At 40.3% G+C, this 19,108-nt stretch overlaps 2 protein-coding genes across 3 annotated transcripts; both read left to right on the top strand.

Moving 5' to 3' along the window:
* Window positions 1–2,838: 2,838 nt before the first annotated feature.
* On the top strand, window positions 2,839–9,966 carry slc25a23a (solute carrier family 25 member 23a). 2 transcript variants are annotated; one of them, XM_054779410.1, is made up of 11 exons: window positions 2,839–3,033; window positions 4,181–4,391; window positions 5,006–5,129; window positions 5,229–5,316; window positions 5,791–5,902; window positions 6,036–6,194; window positions 6,294–6,446; window positions 6,520–6,633; window positions 6,743–6,910; window positions 6,993–7,140; window positions 8,636–9,966. In XM_054779410.1, the coding sequence occupies exons 2-11, from the start codon at window positions 4,197–4,199 to the stop codon at window positions 8,845–8,847; spliced, it is 1,473 nt and encodes a 490-aa protein (XP_054635385.1). In that variant the 5' UTR covers window positions 2,839–3,033; window positions 4,181–4,196; the 3' UTR covers window positions 8,848–9,966. The 2 variants fall into 2 exon arrangements, with proteins under 2 accessions (XP_054635385.1, XP_054635384.1); XM_054779409.1 differs by having other exon boundaries at window positions 3,019–3,162.
* A 185-nt stretch (window positions 9,967–10,151) lies between these two features.
* On the top strand, window positions 10,152–19,108 carry khsrp (KH-type splicing regulatory protein). Its single transcript, XM_054780297.1, has 19 exons — window positions 10,152–10,288; window positions 10,361–10,518; window positions 12,381–12,483; window positions 12,567–12,620; window positions 12,706–12,742; window positions 12,823–12,881; window positions 12,964–13,035; window positions 13,109–13,166; window positions 13,961–14,108; window positions 14,676–14,774; window positions 14,865–14,966; window positions 15,373–15,475; window positions 15,823–15,947; window positions 16,033–16,323; window positions 16,406–16,515; window positions 16,594–16,682; window positions 16,773–16,973; window positions 17,816–18,012; window positions 18,125–19,108. Exons 2-19 carry the CDS (start codon window positions 10,429–10,431, stop codon window positions 18,131–18,133), a joined length of 1,947 nt encoding a protein of 648 aa, XP_054636272.1. The 5' UTR covers window positions 10,152–10,288; window positions 10,361–10,428; the 3' UTR covers window positions 18,134–19,108.

Raw genomic sequence — 19,108 nt, forward strand, 5'->3', positions numbered from 1 at the left:
CGCTTGGACGCATTTCACTGCAGCAAACATCGGAAGCGAGCTGCCTATTTTGAGGAGGAGCAGTCAATAAAACCACATCTTACATGAACTGAATGAATTGGAAGCTCTCTGTAGCAGCATGAATGGGAATGTAAACCAAGGAGTCTAGAGTTAAAGCAGGAGTGCTGATCAGCATCCACTTCTGTATTATGCCCTGCGTGGGTTTAGCCGCCATGATGGTAAGCATAATCTAGAAACTATGCATTGAAATCATGTTCTCAACCCACTGCTCAGCTATTAATTGCTGTAATAGACAGTCCAAAAGCAGTGTCGGAGCTACGGTGTGGCCACCCTGGTCACTCTCCGGCCACCCCACTGGCCATCTAGACAATTCAGTTATCAATTTATTGCCCCCTTCTATGTGAGCAATGGTCCCACCTTGGCCACCCCAATGAAAAATTTCTGGCTCTGCCACTGGTCTTATATTGTATTTTATACAGTTAAATTGTTCAAATAAGTTTGATCTTTTGTTTACCTAAAATATTTGTTCTGTGTTTTATTCCAATTCTAATAATGAACCAATTGAAGGCAACACTCATACAGTGGCCTGGTGGTTAGCATGTCATCCTCACAGTCGGGAGATCAAAGGTCCAAATCTGTGTTGGGGCATTGGTGTGTCTCCCAGTGCATGGGTTTTGTAATTGTACTCTGTCTTCCTCTCACATTCCAAAAACATGCATGTTAGGTTAATTGGGGACTTGCCCATAGGTGTGAATGTTTTTTTCCTTTTGTGTCCTGTGATTTTCTGGCAACCAATCCAGGGTGTATCCTGCCTATATCAATGTCAGCTGGGATAGCTCACCTCTGACCTTAATTACAAGTTGTATAGCAAATGAATAAAGGAATCCCCAAATCATTCAATGAGCTACAACATTTTAAAGTACAGCATCAGCAATGGAAATACTGGTCATGTATTTACTGATCACCCACCCTTAATTCGGTCACCGAGTCTGGCGAACTGCAGCAGGATGTCAAACAGCAAACAAGGTGCAATTTAATACATATTTATTGGGGTTACTAAACGTTCATGAGTAATGGAGAAGACATTGGCTTTTAACGTGTACAATCTTTGAACAGACAGCTTTGTGTCAGTCACAGCTTTTATAATAGTCAAGGTGAGCGAGGATCCATCCTGAAGGCCCCAGGGTGGCTAAAGCCAACACGGTCAGGACAAACGTTTTTTCCTGAGAAACAAATACACACTTATTTATAACTTAGATTATTTATACATAGTCAATCAATTCTCATTGGAGGGGGTAAAATATTACATTGATCATGCTTTGTTTAATTAACTTACCGATGTGCCAATTTGACATTGAGGAGGTTTGCTGTGGATTAAGGTAGCCCGCTGTTGGATCATCATCCTTGACCTCAGAGCGAAGATCTGTGGTATCTTCAACAGTCCAAACATATCTTATAAAAAAAAAAAAGTCAAGTTCCACAGATATGAGCTAAAATGCGAGCGCATTTGCGTCAATTTAAAGACAACAGTAGTACTATACACACCTGCTTCAACGCCTTGCTTTAATTGTGATGCATTCAAGTGCTGTAGGAGCAACTGTGTTGCACATATTTTTTATAAGTATTGTTAGAATTTTTTTTTTAGCTTGAAATTTTTCCAAATCATTGAATGATTTTGTGGCTTTACCGTTAATTTGCTGCTCATTAATATCGTCAGAATTAAGAATTAAGAAAAAGGAGAAAGATTTAATACAAAAAAAATATTTTAGCAACAAGCATATTTGTGAACAACTGAGCAATATATAAATGCAGCAAGCAAGCTGAAATGAAGAAATGTCTACATTAATGAGCATCTTTATGTATTTATTCTATTTTATCCTCCAAGTGTGCTCTTAATGGGCTGGATGCTCTTTATTCAGCCATCCGTTTGGCTCTGGTGTGACTTTTGCAGCCCACCATTGTGATCTACATAAGCTGATAGGCTAGCCCTACCTCCACACCAGGCAGTTGTATCACTGGCTTCTCTTCAAGGGAAAACACTTCAATACTTCTCTAACCTCTTGCACCTTTCCCATAACAACTATCACCTGAGATCCAATGACATCATTGCGATGTGTATTCCAAAATCCTACGCTGTGGAAGTCCTTTATTTTTGCTGCAGCATGTGACTGGAACTCGCTTCAGCACTCCCTTAAACTTTCAGCTCTTCCATCACGCCACCTGTTTAAACAGAAACTGCAACAGGCCCTAGCTGACTGTTATAAGTGTTGATTCCCCTCCTGGTCTTGACTTCATTGTCTTTTTGTTTTTACTGTATTTGTTTTGTTTTTACTTTTGCTGGGGCTTCTTGCCAGGTCATCGTTGTAAATGAGAAGCAGTTCTCAATTGATCTTGCCTGGTAGAATAAAAGTTGAATAAGTATGTAAATTCTCAATGTCTTTGCTTTACTTGTCTTTATTTAATGTCCCCACTTATTCTGATTTATTTTCTATTCATTATGTACACGTTATTCCTATTTTAATACTTTTATTAAAGTCTAATCTTTTTCACATTTTTGTTTCTTCATTTTCCTTAACATGGCACAATAGTGTCATTTTCTATGATGTGAATGAATTATCAGAAATATACATGGACAAGGGGTAGGATTAATACTGTATACTGTATATATATTTATAACAATATCAACAATGCAACAATATGAACAACACAGCCAAAAATACTGAGATACTGTACATAGAAAAACACTGCAAACATGAAATTGAACTGAGAATGTAGTAACGATCCCGATACTGATACTACCGTTGGTATCGACGCTGTCGATATTTGGATCGACCCGCCAACAGCAGTAAACATGGTCGATGGTTTAGCATCACGAATGATTTCACAATACATGTAATCATCATATCAGCTCCAACGTATGCGCCCCACAGCTTCCTGCCCTGAGAGACACCATCAAGGGCATCTTCTTTTATTTAACCTCGGAGGAGTGACTCTTGCTTCATTCGCTTCCTGGTTCGATGGGAGGAGTCGCTGGTAAGTCTATTCGACAGCGGAGCTTCATTTTGGGCTACACACAAACACCTTGCCTGGGCTGAACCACCATCATATCACAGATATGCTTGTCTGGCGTCAAATGTGGTTTCAAGGCGGATTCGGGTCCTGGTGAGTGTACAGTAGATCCTTTACATCCTGCCATGAAAGTCTGGAGGTAACGTCAAGTCAGTGGTGTCAGTGGTTTTATTATTAGTCCGAGAAGATCAAGTTCCATGCTTTTTGTGTTAGAATGTACAAGTTATTTTTGGTCGGTTCATGTAATTTGCTAGTGAGACACATACAAACTTAACTCATTTATCATTGTGATGAAATGACCTTCTGTTATAACTTCGAACAGCCACAGTTTGACACTCATGAAACAGTAATGCCCACTTCACAAACACATATAGTACAATAGGAGTCTACAGTAATATATGTATGACAGTTGATTAGTAACTATTTTGCTAGGGCCAAAAAGGTACATGTATGTAGTCAAGTGTGTTAAAGTTACCACACTAGTGACAAGCCATTACACTTGGGATATCCAAATACTTCCTGTGGTTAATTATAGAAATAAAAAAAACAGTTAAAATGTGAAAAATAGAGCAAAAAAAGCACAATGTAAAGAGAAAAAGTTGAAACCTTAATAGTAATAGACTATTATGGATAGTTATAGAATCTTTAAACATATGTATGGAACTTCTTTTTAGCCTTTAAACAAATTTTAAAATATATATAAAAATAACAAAGTGGTTGGCCCCTCGCAACCTACGATTTTTCAGTACGCAGACCTCCTTGGAAAAAGTCGCCACTTCTTAATAATTTGGATGATTGTAACTGACAGCTAATAAATCCTCAAATTCAGTATCTCTTAACATTTGAAAAATTGTCAAAAAGTCCAGTAGTGTACACTACTGGTTCATGCGCTAATCAGCAAATGAACTGCAAAAACTTCCTGTGCTTTTAATTGGCGTCTTAGTCTGAGCTGGACTTCTGAAATCAAATACCTTTTGTACGACATTCTAATTCACTGAGCTGCACCTGTACACTGATTTTTTTTTTTCTCAGGGTGATAAAATGAATTTTTCATAGATGTATGGTGTTCAAAGTTAGGCTCTGGTGATTGACTTGCTCCCTTTACATTCAGTTAACTGAAGGCCATCATGGCCCCTGCAAGGACTTTGCTCCAGTGGGCCCGCTGTCAGGACGGTGCATCTCCAAGTCAGGACCAGGAGAGGGAGGAGTACTGGGGAGAGCTGTTTGACCAGCTGGATCTCAACAAAGATGGATTCATTGACATAGATGAACTGCGAAAAGGGCTGGCAGGTCGAGGACTGTCCAAAGCTTCATTAGAGAAGGTTAGATTGTTGTTTACTCGCAGACGCCTGCATTCGAAGCTGACTATAAAACTTCTTAAAACTTCAACAACACTAATCCCCAAATAAATCCTGTAGAGCGAAGGCCTTAATGATGACTTACGACATTTAAGTGTGAAAATGAGCAGCTGTCCACAACATATACAGCCCAAGTAAACATTACGCTTTATGCTATTTGTTTTGGCATAAAGCATGTGGGTCACACAGTTGGCTCAGTGTGTTCAATTGTGTGCAAATGTAAAGGGCAACATGATGTCTATTTTGGTTGCAAGGAGCAGGACTTGGTAAGATGAGAATCACATACTAGCACAGGAGACAAACGAAAGGCTGCTAGGGTAGCTCTCTCTTTGAAAACAAAAATTAGAAGTTGCACAAATTGTCCATTTGTACACATTCCACCCAGTAATGTGTGTTAACATGTCGTAAATCAAATATACCGTACTCTTTCTACGAGCTCACGTGCAGTAGGTGGATAAATCTGTGTAGTTGATCAAATTGCTTATTAACAATAAATCCTACGTACACTGCAACAGTCATTTTTATATGTCCATAAGAGAGGCACAAATGCTGTCTCACCTATCTGTGTGTGTTTTTAGATTGTGGCGGCAGGAGACATCAACCAGGATGGTGTGCTTGACTTGGAGGAGTTCATCCAATACCTTCGTACGCATGAAAAGCAGCTCAAACTCATGTTTCGCAGCCTTGACAAGAACAATGACGGTCTGTGGCTGTCGCCCGAGCACAGCTAGAATGACCATTACTGTCCCTGTTTGTTTAATATGGTAACATAATGTGTGTCTCTGAATGGCTACCATCCAGGTCAGATAGACGCTGCAGAGATCCAGCAGTCTCTCCACGCTGTTGGCTTAGACATCAGCCTCAGGGCCGCCACCAGGATTTTAAAAAGGTGTGTGATTAATGTGTCCAAGTCTGATTGTATCATCATAAATATGGAGCAACCACCACAACAAGACTACAACCAACTACAGGGTGATCAAGCCTGAGTCTGTGTCCCATGCCCAATCATGAGTAGAGTTGTTGATCAATCACGACTAGCATATATAGTCATTGTTTTTTAGCATGTAAATAAGTGAACTTGGTCTATTTGGCCCTTGGTGTAATAAGTGTGGACATCCCTGGTCTAAATTGTTGTTTTCAGCTGATAGCTAGTACTGTGTTGCTTTACCGTAGCTATCGATCCCCAAATTACAGTGTCTATCGAGCTGTACTCCCGATAGCAATAGGAGTACGTATTAACCATGTCGGGTTTGAGCCTAAGTGCTGTTGCTTTGCTGAATGTGTGTTTCTGTAAGGCAAGACTAAACAATAAATGTGTTTTCCAAATTTAGTTCTCAATTCCATATGTATGTGTGTCATCCAGTATAGACAAGGACGGGAACATGACCATTGACTGGAATGAGTGGCGTGACTACTTCCTGTTTAACCCACTCACTAACATGGAGGATGTGGCACGCTATTGGAAACGTTCAATGGCAAGACTACACGCACACAAACATATGCCACAATTTGTTGTTGTTGTAACATCCAAGGACATACAGTATGCCATTGAAAAAGATCCATAATCTTTGTAAACAACCTTCTGTTCTTTTAATTTTGTTTGGGTAGATGCTGGATTTAGGCGAGCAGCTGACAGTTCCAGATGAATTTTCTGAAGAGGAGAAGAAATCTGGTTATGTGTGGCGACAGCTAATGGCGGGAGCCTTGGCTGGATCAGTATCACGGAGCGGGACCGCCCCCTTAGACCGCCTCAAAGTCTTCCGTCAGGTCAATTTTGAAGTATTACTGTGACTCTTCTGCCAGAACTAAATCATCATCAATGTGTCTATTCATTGCCTCATAGTGATAGTAGCTTCTTCATGACAGGTTTATGGTTCCTCTGTGTTTCGAGGCAATGTGCTGAGTGGTTTTCAGTACATGGTGAAAGAGGGAGGAGTGCCGTCATTTTGGAGGGGCAATGGAATCAATGTTCTTAAAATTGCCCCAGAGACTGCAATCAAGTTTACAGCTTATGAGCAGGTGTGAACTGTGCCAACAACCAAGTTTTAACGGTGCACCTCTCTCAAATGTAACATTTATTTTGGTCTTCTAGATCAAGCTCCTAGTGTGTGGCAGGAAAGATACCAAGAATCTAAGGGTTCATGAGAGATTTCTTGCGGGCTCTTTGGCTGGGGCAATAGCTCAGACAGTCATCTACCCATTAGAGGTAGTATCAAGTCAAATACACATGCAAACACCACAATACACATACACTGTCGCCTGGAGAAAATAATCATCCTAACCATTTTTGCCGCTTCTGTGCCTGTTCTTGACAGGTTCTGAAGACTCGCCTCACACTAAGAATAACAGGCCAATTCTCAGGAATGGCTGACTGTGCCAAGCAGATCCTGCAGAGGGAAGGTGTTGCAGCCTTCTACAAGGGTTATGTGCCCAACATGTTGAGTATTGTGCCTTACGCCGGCATCGACCTGGCCGTCTACGAGGTCAGATCAACATCACGGTGGCATGTGTCTCTCTATATATACACGTGTTGTTGAATTCCTTCTAAACGGCTCCATTCCTCAGACTCTGAAGTTTGCATGGCTAAATAGGAACAGAGGGGTGGCTGACCCAGGGGTTGTGGTACTGGTTGGTTGTGGTGCCATTTCCAGTACATGCGGGCAGCTGGCAAGTTACCCTCTTGCACTGATCCGCACCCGAATGCAAGCTCAAGGTTAGGAGTGCAGTCAAATGTTATATCTGCCTTGTATCTGTTTACGTTTTCACTGCTAACAGTGTCTGCAGGTCTCTGTGGCATGAGTAAACACATCTTAACCATGATTTTGTAACTGCTAACCTTACCTACAATACAATTTTGTTTATGTTTGTGTGAAATTCCACCACACGCCCACGGGTTTTACTGGTAAAACATACAGTATAACCTACAATAGAGTCATAGAGTCTCCCAACTTGACATATTACTGTATTTTAAATAATGCATTTGCCCCCGCGACCCTAATGAGGATGAAGCGGTATAGAAAATGGATGGATGGATGGAAATAATGCATTCAAATTACACAAAAACTAGACTTACATGATGTGGTTTGACATTCATGCTATACTTTCTGCATAGACAGACATGGCACATGTAACTTGCACACGTAACTCAGTGTAACTTGCAACTGTACTGGTTGCAACAGGCATGTACCACTGAGGTGATAATTGTAGGTTGTGCATGAGAGGGGATAACATCGGTTGAGTTTGCACATATTTTTAATCATTTCAGATGCAGAGAGCAACTGTTTCTCTCCACACATTCATGATTCCGCATTCACGGCCGTTTTTTTAAATCCAAAAATTATTTATTTATGAATGAATTTTCTCAAAAATAGGCATTTTCTTCAGCAGAAAACATCTCTTTCACCATACGTCAGTAATAATACAAGTGAAATGTACAGCACACATGTATTTCTACATGTTTATGTCTTTGTGTTTCACTGATAATGTTTTTTTGGTAAGCGTTGAGATTTTGCACTTTGTTCAGCCATTCTTAACGCACCATAGTTGCTGAGACGCAAACGCTTGTTTAGCTACGGAAGCACTAGCTTGGAGTCATCGATCATCTAACATTATTATTCTTTAGTTTTGAGTACCTATGCATTTTATAACTTAAATGCATTTAACAAGTGTGTGAGGCATACTCAAGGCCGCAGGTGAACAATAGCCATGGAAGAGAGAAGGCTGAATCTGATGTAATAATCGCAACCGTCACTTTTAGTGCAAATGTTGATCTGAAATTGGAAAATTTCAACATCAAGCTAGCTCGCAGGTTGGGTGTGGGGTTTGCTTGTGGTACCTGGAATGTGACCACCCCCCACCGCCACCTCTGAAAAGCGGGAATCTACTGTAGATAATACACTGTAAAATCCATTAGTTAACCTTACATTAAAAAAAACATGCAAAGTGATTGCCTTGAAAAAAACAAGTAAATGGAACTTAATAGTTATAGTTGCCCACAATAGATGTTTACGTTTACTTGGTACACTCATGTGAGATTAACTTTTTTTTTTTTTTTAAATAAGTTTGTTCTACTTTTTTTTATCTTGAGCTGAGAGTGCTATAGGATTTTAGAGTGTAGTAAAGTAGCTGGATGCATGACAACAATAGTTACCTGGGGGGGTATGTTGTAAATGAGCATGCTTATGGAGCTTTTTCTCTCTTCTCCACAGACTCAGTGAAAGGATCCCCTAAGCTCTCCATGTCCTCCTTGATTCACAATATTGTGACCCAAGAGGGTTTGGCAGGCCTTTATCGAGGAATTTCCCCCAATTTGCTGAAAGTCATCCCTGCCGTCAGCGTGTCCTATGTCGCATATGAATACACGAGGATAGCCCTGGGAGTGGACGTGGAGGGTAGGCGGGGAGGTAGAGGGAAGGTGTAGATGGTTTGTTGTGGCTGGCACATACAGAACCTGCATGAGGAAATGGACCTTGACAGTGGATGAATTCAGAGCCCTGTGATTGCAAGTCAAAGAGACAAGACATCCCTGCCTTTGGATGACCTCACCTGACCTGGCAAGTTGCTGTGAACAATTTAATGTTTGAGTTGCATTGCACGGCATGCCCAGCAGTCGTTGCTGCGTAATAAACTAATGAACTTGCCGTCAAGAATTGCATGAACTTACTTGAAAGGCGGCAGGTAGAGGGTGTACCATAAGGAATGGTGTGTTTTGAAAATGCCAGAGGATTATACAGATTTTTCTCCACCTCGCAGGTGAGCTGTAGAGAAGATGGATGCCTGGCATGAGGACCAATCCAGCATCCCGAGGTCATGGCAAACTTTGACACTTTTAATGTGGACTGAAATGTCTTAAGCAAATGGTGTAAACACTGAAGGACAGAAGGGATCATCAGACAGTGGCTATCTGCTCAACTCAAAAACAGTGATCATTCAGAGGGTAAATAAGAACATGTTTTTATGGAAGTATTACAATAACACCTCTAGTCTCTATAACCTTACACAAAAGGATCGATCAAAACTAATTCCTTGAATCCTGACTTGCCGGGAGAATTGTTGGGTTATCTTTCAAAAACACTTCAATGTCAATTGTCTTTTTACTTTTACTATCTACCTACAATACAACTTCTGGATTATAAATGAGAAAAATATTTTTATAATGGCAATAAGTACCGGCCAGTATTTATTTTTGAATGACTGCATTTTGAATGTACTGCATTTTATTTGTCATGATACTTGCATTGTGTTGGGCCTGTCGTTGTTGTTGGGTTTGGGAGAGTTGACCATTTTACTTTGTTGGTTTCAGTGGGAAACATCAACTCGATAAATAAGTGCAAAGCTACCTGTATTTATTTTTTAACGATTGATTTCTAAAGCACTGTTTTTTTGATTGGCATTATGCTTGCATTGTTTTGGCCCTGTGGTTGATTCAATGGGAAACATCATCAAAATAATTAATAAGTGCAATTAGGTCGTTCTGAATTGTCAGTTAACGGGGTAGATGAGAACATGATAATAAACCAATCAGTTAAAATAACATGAATTTGTTCAAACTTTATTGAAATACACACAATATACAAGAACAATGCAACACACCAGGATGAGAAGTTCACACAAGACTAATAAACGAATGTAAATATAGGACAACAAACAGATACGTACGTCATAAATGAAGTGCAGCGGCCATGTTGGAGCGGTATGGCGGTTTGTCGATAACGTGATTGCACCCCAGACCAGGAGGTGGCGCAGTTCGTGGCGGTAACATTATAGCTCAAACTAGAGGGAAAAGGCTGAGGAAAGGCCGGACGGGGGAGGGCCGAGGGTGCATTGATTGGTTATTTTAAGCAGGGAACTTTGCCGGCGTGGTAAGTGATCTCCCTCACATTGGTCTTCTAGTGTCGCTCCGCACCAGCTTTGGCCTTCCCGCTTCTGCGCAGCCCGACCCGGCCAAAGCCACCCGGCCTGCCCCTAGTGTGTTTGTGTCAATCTCCTTCTTGGAAGCAGCATGTCCGACTACGGATCTTTGCCGACCAATGGCGTCGGCGCCGGAGCTAAAAAGGATGCGTTTGCAGACGCTATGGAACGAGCCAGACAGGTAAAGCCAATTGTTAGCACGCTGGCGAGCAGGTTAGCTTGTGGTAACAGCAGCTAGCTAGATTATCCTTGTCGTTAGCTTCCGTTGACTAGCTAGCTTGTAACGTCGTGCCACCGGCGTCCCGCGGTAAGTTAAGGCTTTGTGAGGTGTGCTGCGTTTTACAATTTAGGTTATAGTATTTTTAATGCTATAATCCAAAGTTATACCATTACAATACTTCCAACTTTTGCGGTTTGAAGTTTAGCAACCCCGTTTTCTGTCGACAAGTTTCACCCCGACCGCGTATGTTTTGATCCAATGTGGTCATAAACAATTTTAGTGCCGTTATTATAACGACAAAATCTAGTGAAGCTAAATAATACGTTGGCGTACTAGTTGGGAATGAACTGTTATAACTTCTATTAAATATAAACAATAACTGTACGATTTTACTAAATTGATTTGTTTAGCACCACAAACAAAACCCGAGTGTTTTCATTCTGAGGAGACGATGCCATTTTTTAACTGTATTGAACTGCATTGCAACATAATACTTGTTTTTACAATAAAATATCACTAAGATCTAGAATTGAATATATATATATATATATATATATATATATATATATATAGAAATATCTAGAATTGGATACAATACCAGAGTTGTGTACAAGTATATTGAATATGAATATCAAAGATGCTTGGTTTTGCTTGTTTATATATATATATTTTTTTAATATTACGGGTGTAATTACATGCCATAATCATGGTTTGGTACATACCTCTGGTTTAAGGTAATGATTCGTTTCATTGTCAGTAAAATCCCAAATACAAAACATAAAATTGTTAACTTTTGCGTATCCAGTTTTTTTTTTAATGACACACAAAACTGCAAAACTAATGAATACAATTCTCAGCAAAAGAATACAAATATAGATATAGCACACAGAAAAATGTAAGGATTTCAGGGAGCACTTTCATACATTTTGTGCGAAAAACAATCCAATGTACGTCAGTGTACTGTATTACGGTATAAGCATTGTGTTGTAGGTGGCTAAGCAAAAGCGTTCCTCCTTGGTACTATCCCTAGTAATGACTTGTGCGAGACAGGCTGGGCCGCACTGTTTTCGCCCGTCTGGATTTCTATTTACTCCAAATGCCTTGCCTTTTCGTCCACTTATGGGCACACTCCCTGGTCTGGATGCACATTTTCTGTCTCTAACTTTTAATATGTACCGTGTGAGGGGAATATCTGTACATCGCTGTATCGGACAGAAGGTTCCCCCAAATACCTATGTACTCTTACACCCATATAAATGACAATATATGATTAGCATGCTAGCCACACAGTCAGGAGATCTGGAAGATCGGGGTTCGAATCTCCGTTGGGCATCTATGCGGAGTTTGCATGGGTTTTCTCCAAGTACTCCAGTTTCCTCCCACATTACAAAAAATATGCATGTTAGGTTAATTGGTGACTCTATATTGTCCATAGATATGAATGAGTGTGTGAAATGTTGGTTGTCTCTCTATTGTCTAATTTACACAAAATGCAATGATGCTCATTAATTGTTGCAGCTTAAGATGGATATAATTCTAGTGTTTCATAGACTCAAGCCTGATTTATCGTTTTAAAAAATCCTAGTGCTTTGTTTACATTGTTCCTAAGTTCCAAATATGCTAATGTCATCATATAGTGTGCATATTTGCATTCAACCTGATGCAAACAATGTTTTTTATTTATATATATATATATATATATATATATATATATACACACACACACACACACACACACACACACACACACACACACACACACACACACTTGTCCAAAACCTGCTCTCTGAAATTGATCAAGCTTGTATTCCATGCCTTTCTAGATCGCAGCTAAAATCAGCGGTGAGACTGCTCACCTGGCGAGCAACAATGGAGGTGCGGAGGGCTACCCGTTTGCCGCACAGAAACGATCCCTGGAAGGAGCAGGTTTGGAATTAAGCTCACACTGTCCTTTTATTTTTGTCTGAAACTGCCATTATTATAAGGCTTACTTTTTTCCTTTTATTTAGACGAACCAGACGCCAAGAAGATGGCGTCACAGATTGAAAGAGATCCTTCATTGTGTACGTTGAATATGCACATTGATTCCTCACAAATGCTGGATCATCTCACTTTCCAGCCACTCAAATGTTTCTCCTTCTCTTGCAGCCATCGGAGCTCAACTGGCCGCCCTGTCTCAACAAAGGTACAAACTTGGTTTCATCTTAATGTTTAGTCTTTTGGCACCCAGTGATGAGATGCACTGTGTATAATTACTATCTACAGTATCAGGCCTTCTACAATGACAGAAGAGTGCAGGGTGCCTGACGCCATGGTTGGTCTCAGTAAGTACACTTATTCAAGCCTTAACTGTGTCGTCGTACAAGCGTTCAACCCAAAAATGTAATGGTCTACTTTCCTTTCAAGTCATCGGTAGAGGAGGTGAACAGATAAACAAAATACAGCAGGACTCTGGCTGCAAGGTCCAGATTGCACATGGTAAGATGAATGACAGCATATTTCCATTTTAAGTATATTAGTTTTAATGTGTTTTTCGTATGTGTTTCCACAGACAGTGCTGGTCTTGCGGAACGAAGCGTTTCTTTGACAGGTTCACCTGAAGCCATACAGTACGTTCAGCTTCATGTGTAAAACAAAATGAAAACCCAAAGTTTTAGTTTGAGCTGTCCTCATTCATGTTGTTTAAATGTCATTAGTCTGCAGTTCTGGAGAAAGAAGTGGCGGGAAGGGGTTGTCATTGAAAACTCATTAAATCTCGCCAGACATTTTCACAGAATCATGTATTAAAAGTCAAGGTCAACGCTTTCCTGTTGACTGTCCTTCCAGTTGCTACCTCTCCCGCTGTGCCATATGTCTGTAGCTAAATTCAAAACTGGGAATATGACTATGAAGGCCACTTTAAGGATTATAATGTCATTCAAATAATGTTTATTATTGGTTATCTAAATGTAACAGATCTACTGTATGTAACATGTTTTTAAAGATGACTGAACTAGCAGATTCATAATTGAGGTAAAAATAAACATTGTGAGATTCTGTTATTTTGTTTAGCAGTTTTGTCCGTAATTGTCTCAAAACTGAATCTGCTAATCCAGTGTAGGTGGAGAAAGGCTCTTTACACAACACAGTTAAGAACTGACTCATTTTGGATCTTCATTTACTTTACAATAACAGTGTGATATGGTCGAGGAAAGTAGGTCTCAAAGTCAATTGTCAAAAGGCTAGTCTTTTTAGCTGTTTCAGGAGTTTAGTCTTAGCATGTGCATGAGTACATCAGAAACAACAATGGCAGGAGACAGAACAGTTTACATTTGAACCTTTTCCGTACTTATACATCTTATGTCTAACCTTACGGTTTTTACCAGGTTGTTGTCCTGTAAATGAACGCATTGTCTGCTTCTAGGAGAGCCAAGGCACTCATAGAAGACATTGTCTCAAGGGGCCCCGATTCGAGCAATGGGCAGACAGGTTCCATGCAGGAGATGATCATCCCTGCGGGCAAGGCTGGCCTCATTATAGGCAAAGGAGGAGAGACCATCAAGCAGCTACAGGTCCGATAGTCAAATGTGGTTTAGTGTGGAGTAGGGTTGGGTATCATTTACATATTATCCAATACCGGTACTTTTGAAACGGTGCCGGTGCTTAAATGGTGCCTGAATTGGTCCTTAAAGGAAAACATACAGATGTTGTCCGAAAACAAAGCCTTTGTATTTTTACGGAATTTTGAGAGTACCACAAAATTCTGTATTTTGTTGAACAGAATGTAAATATGTCAATAATATAAATTAAATCAAAGGAAATAATGGAACATAAATTGTTCCAGGATTAATCGATCACCATCAGAAAACCTTAGTCTTTGTAGTTTATAAAATGAGTAATTTCACATTTAAATGAATTGTTTAATAAATCATAATTACCGTTAACTTAACAGTCATGCAGGTGTACAAATAAACGCTATTAATAAAAGTCACCCACGTAAATTTGTGCAAGGTCATAGGCATATTTTTCAGAACCTTTTGTTGATTTCCATATTGAAGGATTACGAGCATTTAATTTTAGAGGTTCCCTCCTCTGGTTATTCACCTGTGTCTCTCTTCCCATTGTGTTCAACATTAAAGGAACGAGCCGGAGTTAAAATGATCCTTATTCAAGATGGATCCCAGCCACCCAACGTAGATAAACCACTACGCATCATTGGAGACCCTTTCAAAGTGCAGGTTCTTGAAAGCCCTCTCGGATCCTAGAGGAATGTTTTCTCATTTTCTTTCATTCCTCTCATTTGGTTGTCTGTAATGTTGTTTTTTCAGCAAGCGAAGGAGATGGTTAATGAGATTCTACGGGAGCGAGATCACGCTGGTTTTGGAGACAGGAACGAATATGGCTCGAGAATTGGAGGAGGTGGCATTGATGTAAGTGTGATCCATGGTTTTTGTTAGGCAGGAAAACCGTGTAACTTTTCCCATCCAGGCAACAAAGACAGATGGTTATAATGGTGGAAAAAATGTATTAATGGTAACAACTTACAAAAAGTCTAGCAATGTACTACAATACAAGAGGTCCTCAGTCTGTAAGAGTTTTGTTCCTATGATGGTGTGTAAGCCGAGTTTTAGTGAAAGTCGGAACTCCGATTGACTCCAGGCTATGGGCAGGGGCTTGACTGGCTGACTTAAGTGTTTGAAACTGTCACGCTGTCTCTCACTACAAAGGTTTTAACTGTTAATTTTTGTTATGTATATATTTGTTTGAATAATAACCTTAAAATGACCTTTTGCGAAAGGGTGTTACTCACGTCAGATACATGTTGGATGTTTACAGATAGCTGTTCCCCGCCACGCAGTGGGCGTCGTAATTGGACGGAGTGGGGAGATGATTAAGAAGATCCAGAGTGACGCTGGAGTTAAAATACAGTTTAAACCAGGTGAGTTTTAAAAAGTTTTTACCGTGTGTGTGTGTTAATTTGCATTTCCTGCAATTATTTTCAAATGGCGCATATATATATTTATTAGTGGTGGGTGATTTATTGTGCATTTATCATTATCAAGGTAAAACTGCCCAATTTATTGTGATATTGATGAGGTCATATTGCCCAGTGTGTGTGTGTGTGTGTGTGTGTGTGTGTGTGTGTGTGTGTGTTTTGTATTTTTATTTTTTCTTTTAATTATAAAATCAGAGTAGGTATTGTCATTCTACGGTCCTATGCAGTTTCTCTGTTGGCTTTTAAAACACACGCCCCTTACTTACATTTTCTTAAACCGACCCTTTCAGATGATGGCACTGGTCCTGAAAAAATTGCTCATATTTCGGGTCCTCCTGACCAGTGTCAACATGCAGCCTCCATCATCACAGATCTGCTACAGAGTATTCGTGCACGAGATGAGGGGGGCCAGGGGGTAAGGAAGCAATGGGCAGAGACGGCCTATTTTGAAACAGTTCTTTGCTGGTGAGCATTTTGACTTGAGACTGTTTGTTTCACAGGGTCCCCCTGGTGCAGGGATGCCGCCTGGAGGACGAGGACGGGGCAGAGGCCAGGGGAACTGGGGTCCCTCGGGGGGAGAGATGACCTTCTCTGTCCCTGCTCACAAATGTGGACTTGTGATTGGCAGAGGAGGAGAAAATGTCAAATCGATCAACCAACAGACCGGCGCATTTGTTGAGATGTTACGTCAGCCACCACCAGATGGTGACCCAAGCTTCAAACTTTTCACCATCCGTGGATCCCCACAGCAGATAGACTATGCAAAGCAGCTAATAGAAGAGAAGATTGAGGTACAGTCATGGAATTCCAACAAAAAATGTGATTTCTAGATTGCCTTACCTTGAACAATGTATTTTTTTTTTTTTTTTTAAGGCGCCTTTGTGTCCTGTGGGTGGTGGTCCTGGTCCAGGAGGTCCCAGTGGTTCGATGGACCCCTATAACCCCAACCCATATAATGCTGGAACTCCTGGTGGTGCACCACAGTATGTCAACACTTAAATGTGGGAATTTTCTGAAATGTTATCCGGGATTGACTGCCTGAACAACATTGTCTTTTACAGTGGTGGTGCACCCAGTGGCCCACAGTACCATCCTCAGGGTTGGGGGAACAACTACCAGCAGTGGCAGGCCCCAGGGCCACATGACCCTAGTGAGTACCCTTTTTCAAACACTTAAAAAAAAAAAAAATTTAACTTGTCAGATGTACAGTAGTGATTCCTCCTATCCCGCTTGCCACCAGACAAGGCACCAGCAGACCCCAATGCAGCATGGGCAGCCTATTATGCACAGTACTACAGTCAGCAGCCAGGGGGCGCCATGCCAGCCCAGACCCCAGGTGATCCTGGAGCACCAGGGGACCAGAACCAAGCAGCACAGACTGCTGGTGGCCAGCCAGACTATACAAAGGCTTGGGAGGAGTACTATAAGAAGATGGGCATGGGTAAGCAGGCTTATTGTTTTTCAGTTCTGTAAGAATTTATTGGGTATGTGTTAATTGTAGCCAACAAAATGTCAAATGGATTCGAGTTACTTTTTTTTTTTTTTTAACTAAAAATTAATGATTGTAGATGACCATAATGTATATTCCACAGTGAGTTTTGTACGACCATACATGATCTCAGTAGGAAGACTCTTCTAAAGATGATGCACAAGAAAGTCTGCAAACAGTTAGCTGAAGACAATCAGACTAAGCATGTCATGTGGTCTGATGAGACCAAGATAAACTTCCTTGGTTCAGATGTTGTCAAGCATGTGTGTTGGCAACCAGGTGAGGAGTACAAAGACAAATGTGCCTTGTCAGCAGTTAAGCATGGTGGTTGGAGTGCCATGGTATGGGACTGCATGGATACTGCCGGCATTAGGGAGCTGCAGTTCATTGAGAGAAACATGAATGCCAATATGTATTGTGACATTCTGAAGCAGAGCACAATGCCCTCCCTTCACAAACTGAGCCACAGGGCAGTATTCCAACATAAGATGACCACTGACTACTTTACAGCGTATGCAATTGTTTTTGTGTTGTCCAATGAATAGATTTAATAAACAATTGCAGAAATTTGAGGGGTGTACTCACTTTTGTGACTATCTCTATATCATCTTCAAGCGCAAAGGCAAATTTGTTCAGAATAAATCATACCAGTATGTGTCAGGAACCTTTTGGTTCTTTAGCATTCAGCATAGTACAAGTGGCACTGTATCTTTACAATGTGGGTGGTGATATTGATAGTATTTTGCCAAATGAGACACAAGCTATAACTGTGCATTGTGTTTTTGTTTTTTCAGTTCAGCCTGCAGGAGGCGCAGCGGCTGCTCCAGGAACAGCGGCTGCTCCAGCAGCAACAGCTGGAGGAGCAGCAGCAGGAGGCCAGCCAGATTATAGTGCGGCCTGGGCAGAGTACTACAGACAGCAGGCTGCTTACTATGGACAGGCAGGGCAGGCACCTGGGCAAGCAGCTGCTCCACAGCAAGGACAACAGCAGGTACCTTTTTTAACCCTCTGAAAAGTTAGCAATGAAATGTTTTAGTAATTCCTCACTATAATAACTCACAGAACTTTACCAATCGCATTGCATATGTGATTTGTCATTTCAGGCCCAGTAAAGCTGTGGGTGTGTGTGGATGGTTTCGTTGGCTCTTGGGACTTCTGCTGATAGAAATTTCCATTTTGGCTTCAACAATTCAAGACCATGATTTCGCAATCTCCCTTTTTATTTTAAAATCAAAATTTGCTAGTTGACCTATTATCCCTCACCCTAACCCCTCCAACGAAACAAGGGGAAAACTTTTTCTCATGCAACAAGGCACTAAATAACTATGTTGATAGAATTTTTTTTTTTTTGCTCCTTCAGCTCACACACACACGTATAATAATAATAATAAGTCTGATTTACTTTTTCAAAACATTGTAAAATTATAAGTATCTCTACTGCAGAGGGTCTACAATAAGATTTTGGGTTTCACATTCAGGTTAATAGTTTCACTTTGCAATATGTTTTATGTTGAAATTCTAATTTGATGGCAACATTTTTTCTTACTTTTGGTACCTTTTTAAACCTCATTTAAAATATGTATCAGTGTTGAAATTGCAGTTGTGATTCACCATGAAATTCTTTTTAATTTTATTCACTGTTTAAAAAATAAAAAAAAAACACAAAACAAAACAAAAAAAAAGTTTTCCAGAAGGGGATTGTGCGTGTGTCTGTACGCAACGTATGCTACTGAACAGGAGAACGTGTGCAAGTTTGCTGTAATATGGCATCTCATATGTTGGTTGTGTATGCATGTATGTGTGGGTGTGTCTGCCCTCTGCTTATTTCTACTACAGTAATCGATGGACAATTTTTTTTTTTTTTTTTTTTTTTTGTTCCAATAGGCTCTGTCATTGTATTTTGTTATTTTTTACAGCTTGTTTTTAAATACCTAAAATAAAACATTCAGATCCAACAATAGCTTGGAATTTAATCAATTGTTTTGCTTCATGAGCGTTAATGCAGGTGTGTCTGAATAAATTAGAATATCTTTGAAAAGTTCATTCATTTCAGTAGTTCAATTCAAATTTATTGAGGTGGACCTGTA

Source organism: Dunckerocampus dactyliophorus, chromosome 6 (genome assembly GCF_027744805.1).
Source record: "Dunckerocampus dactyliophorus isolate RoL2022-P2 chromosome 6, RoL_Ddac_1.1, whole genome shotgun sequence".
Taxonomy (NCBI): Eukaryota; Metazoa; Chordata; class Actinopteri; order Syngnathiformes; family Syngnathidae; genus Dunckerocampus; species Dunckerocampus dactyliophorus.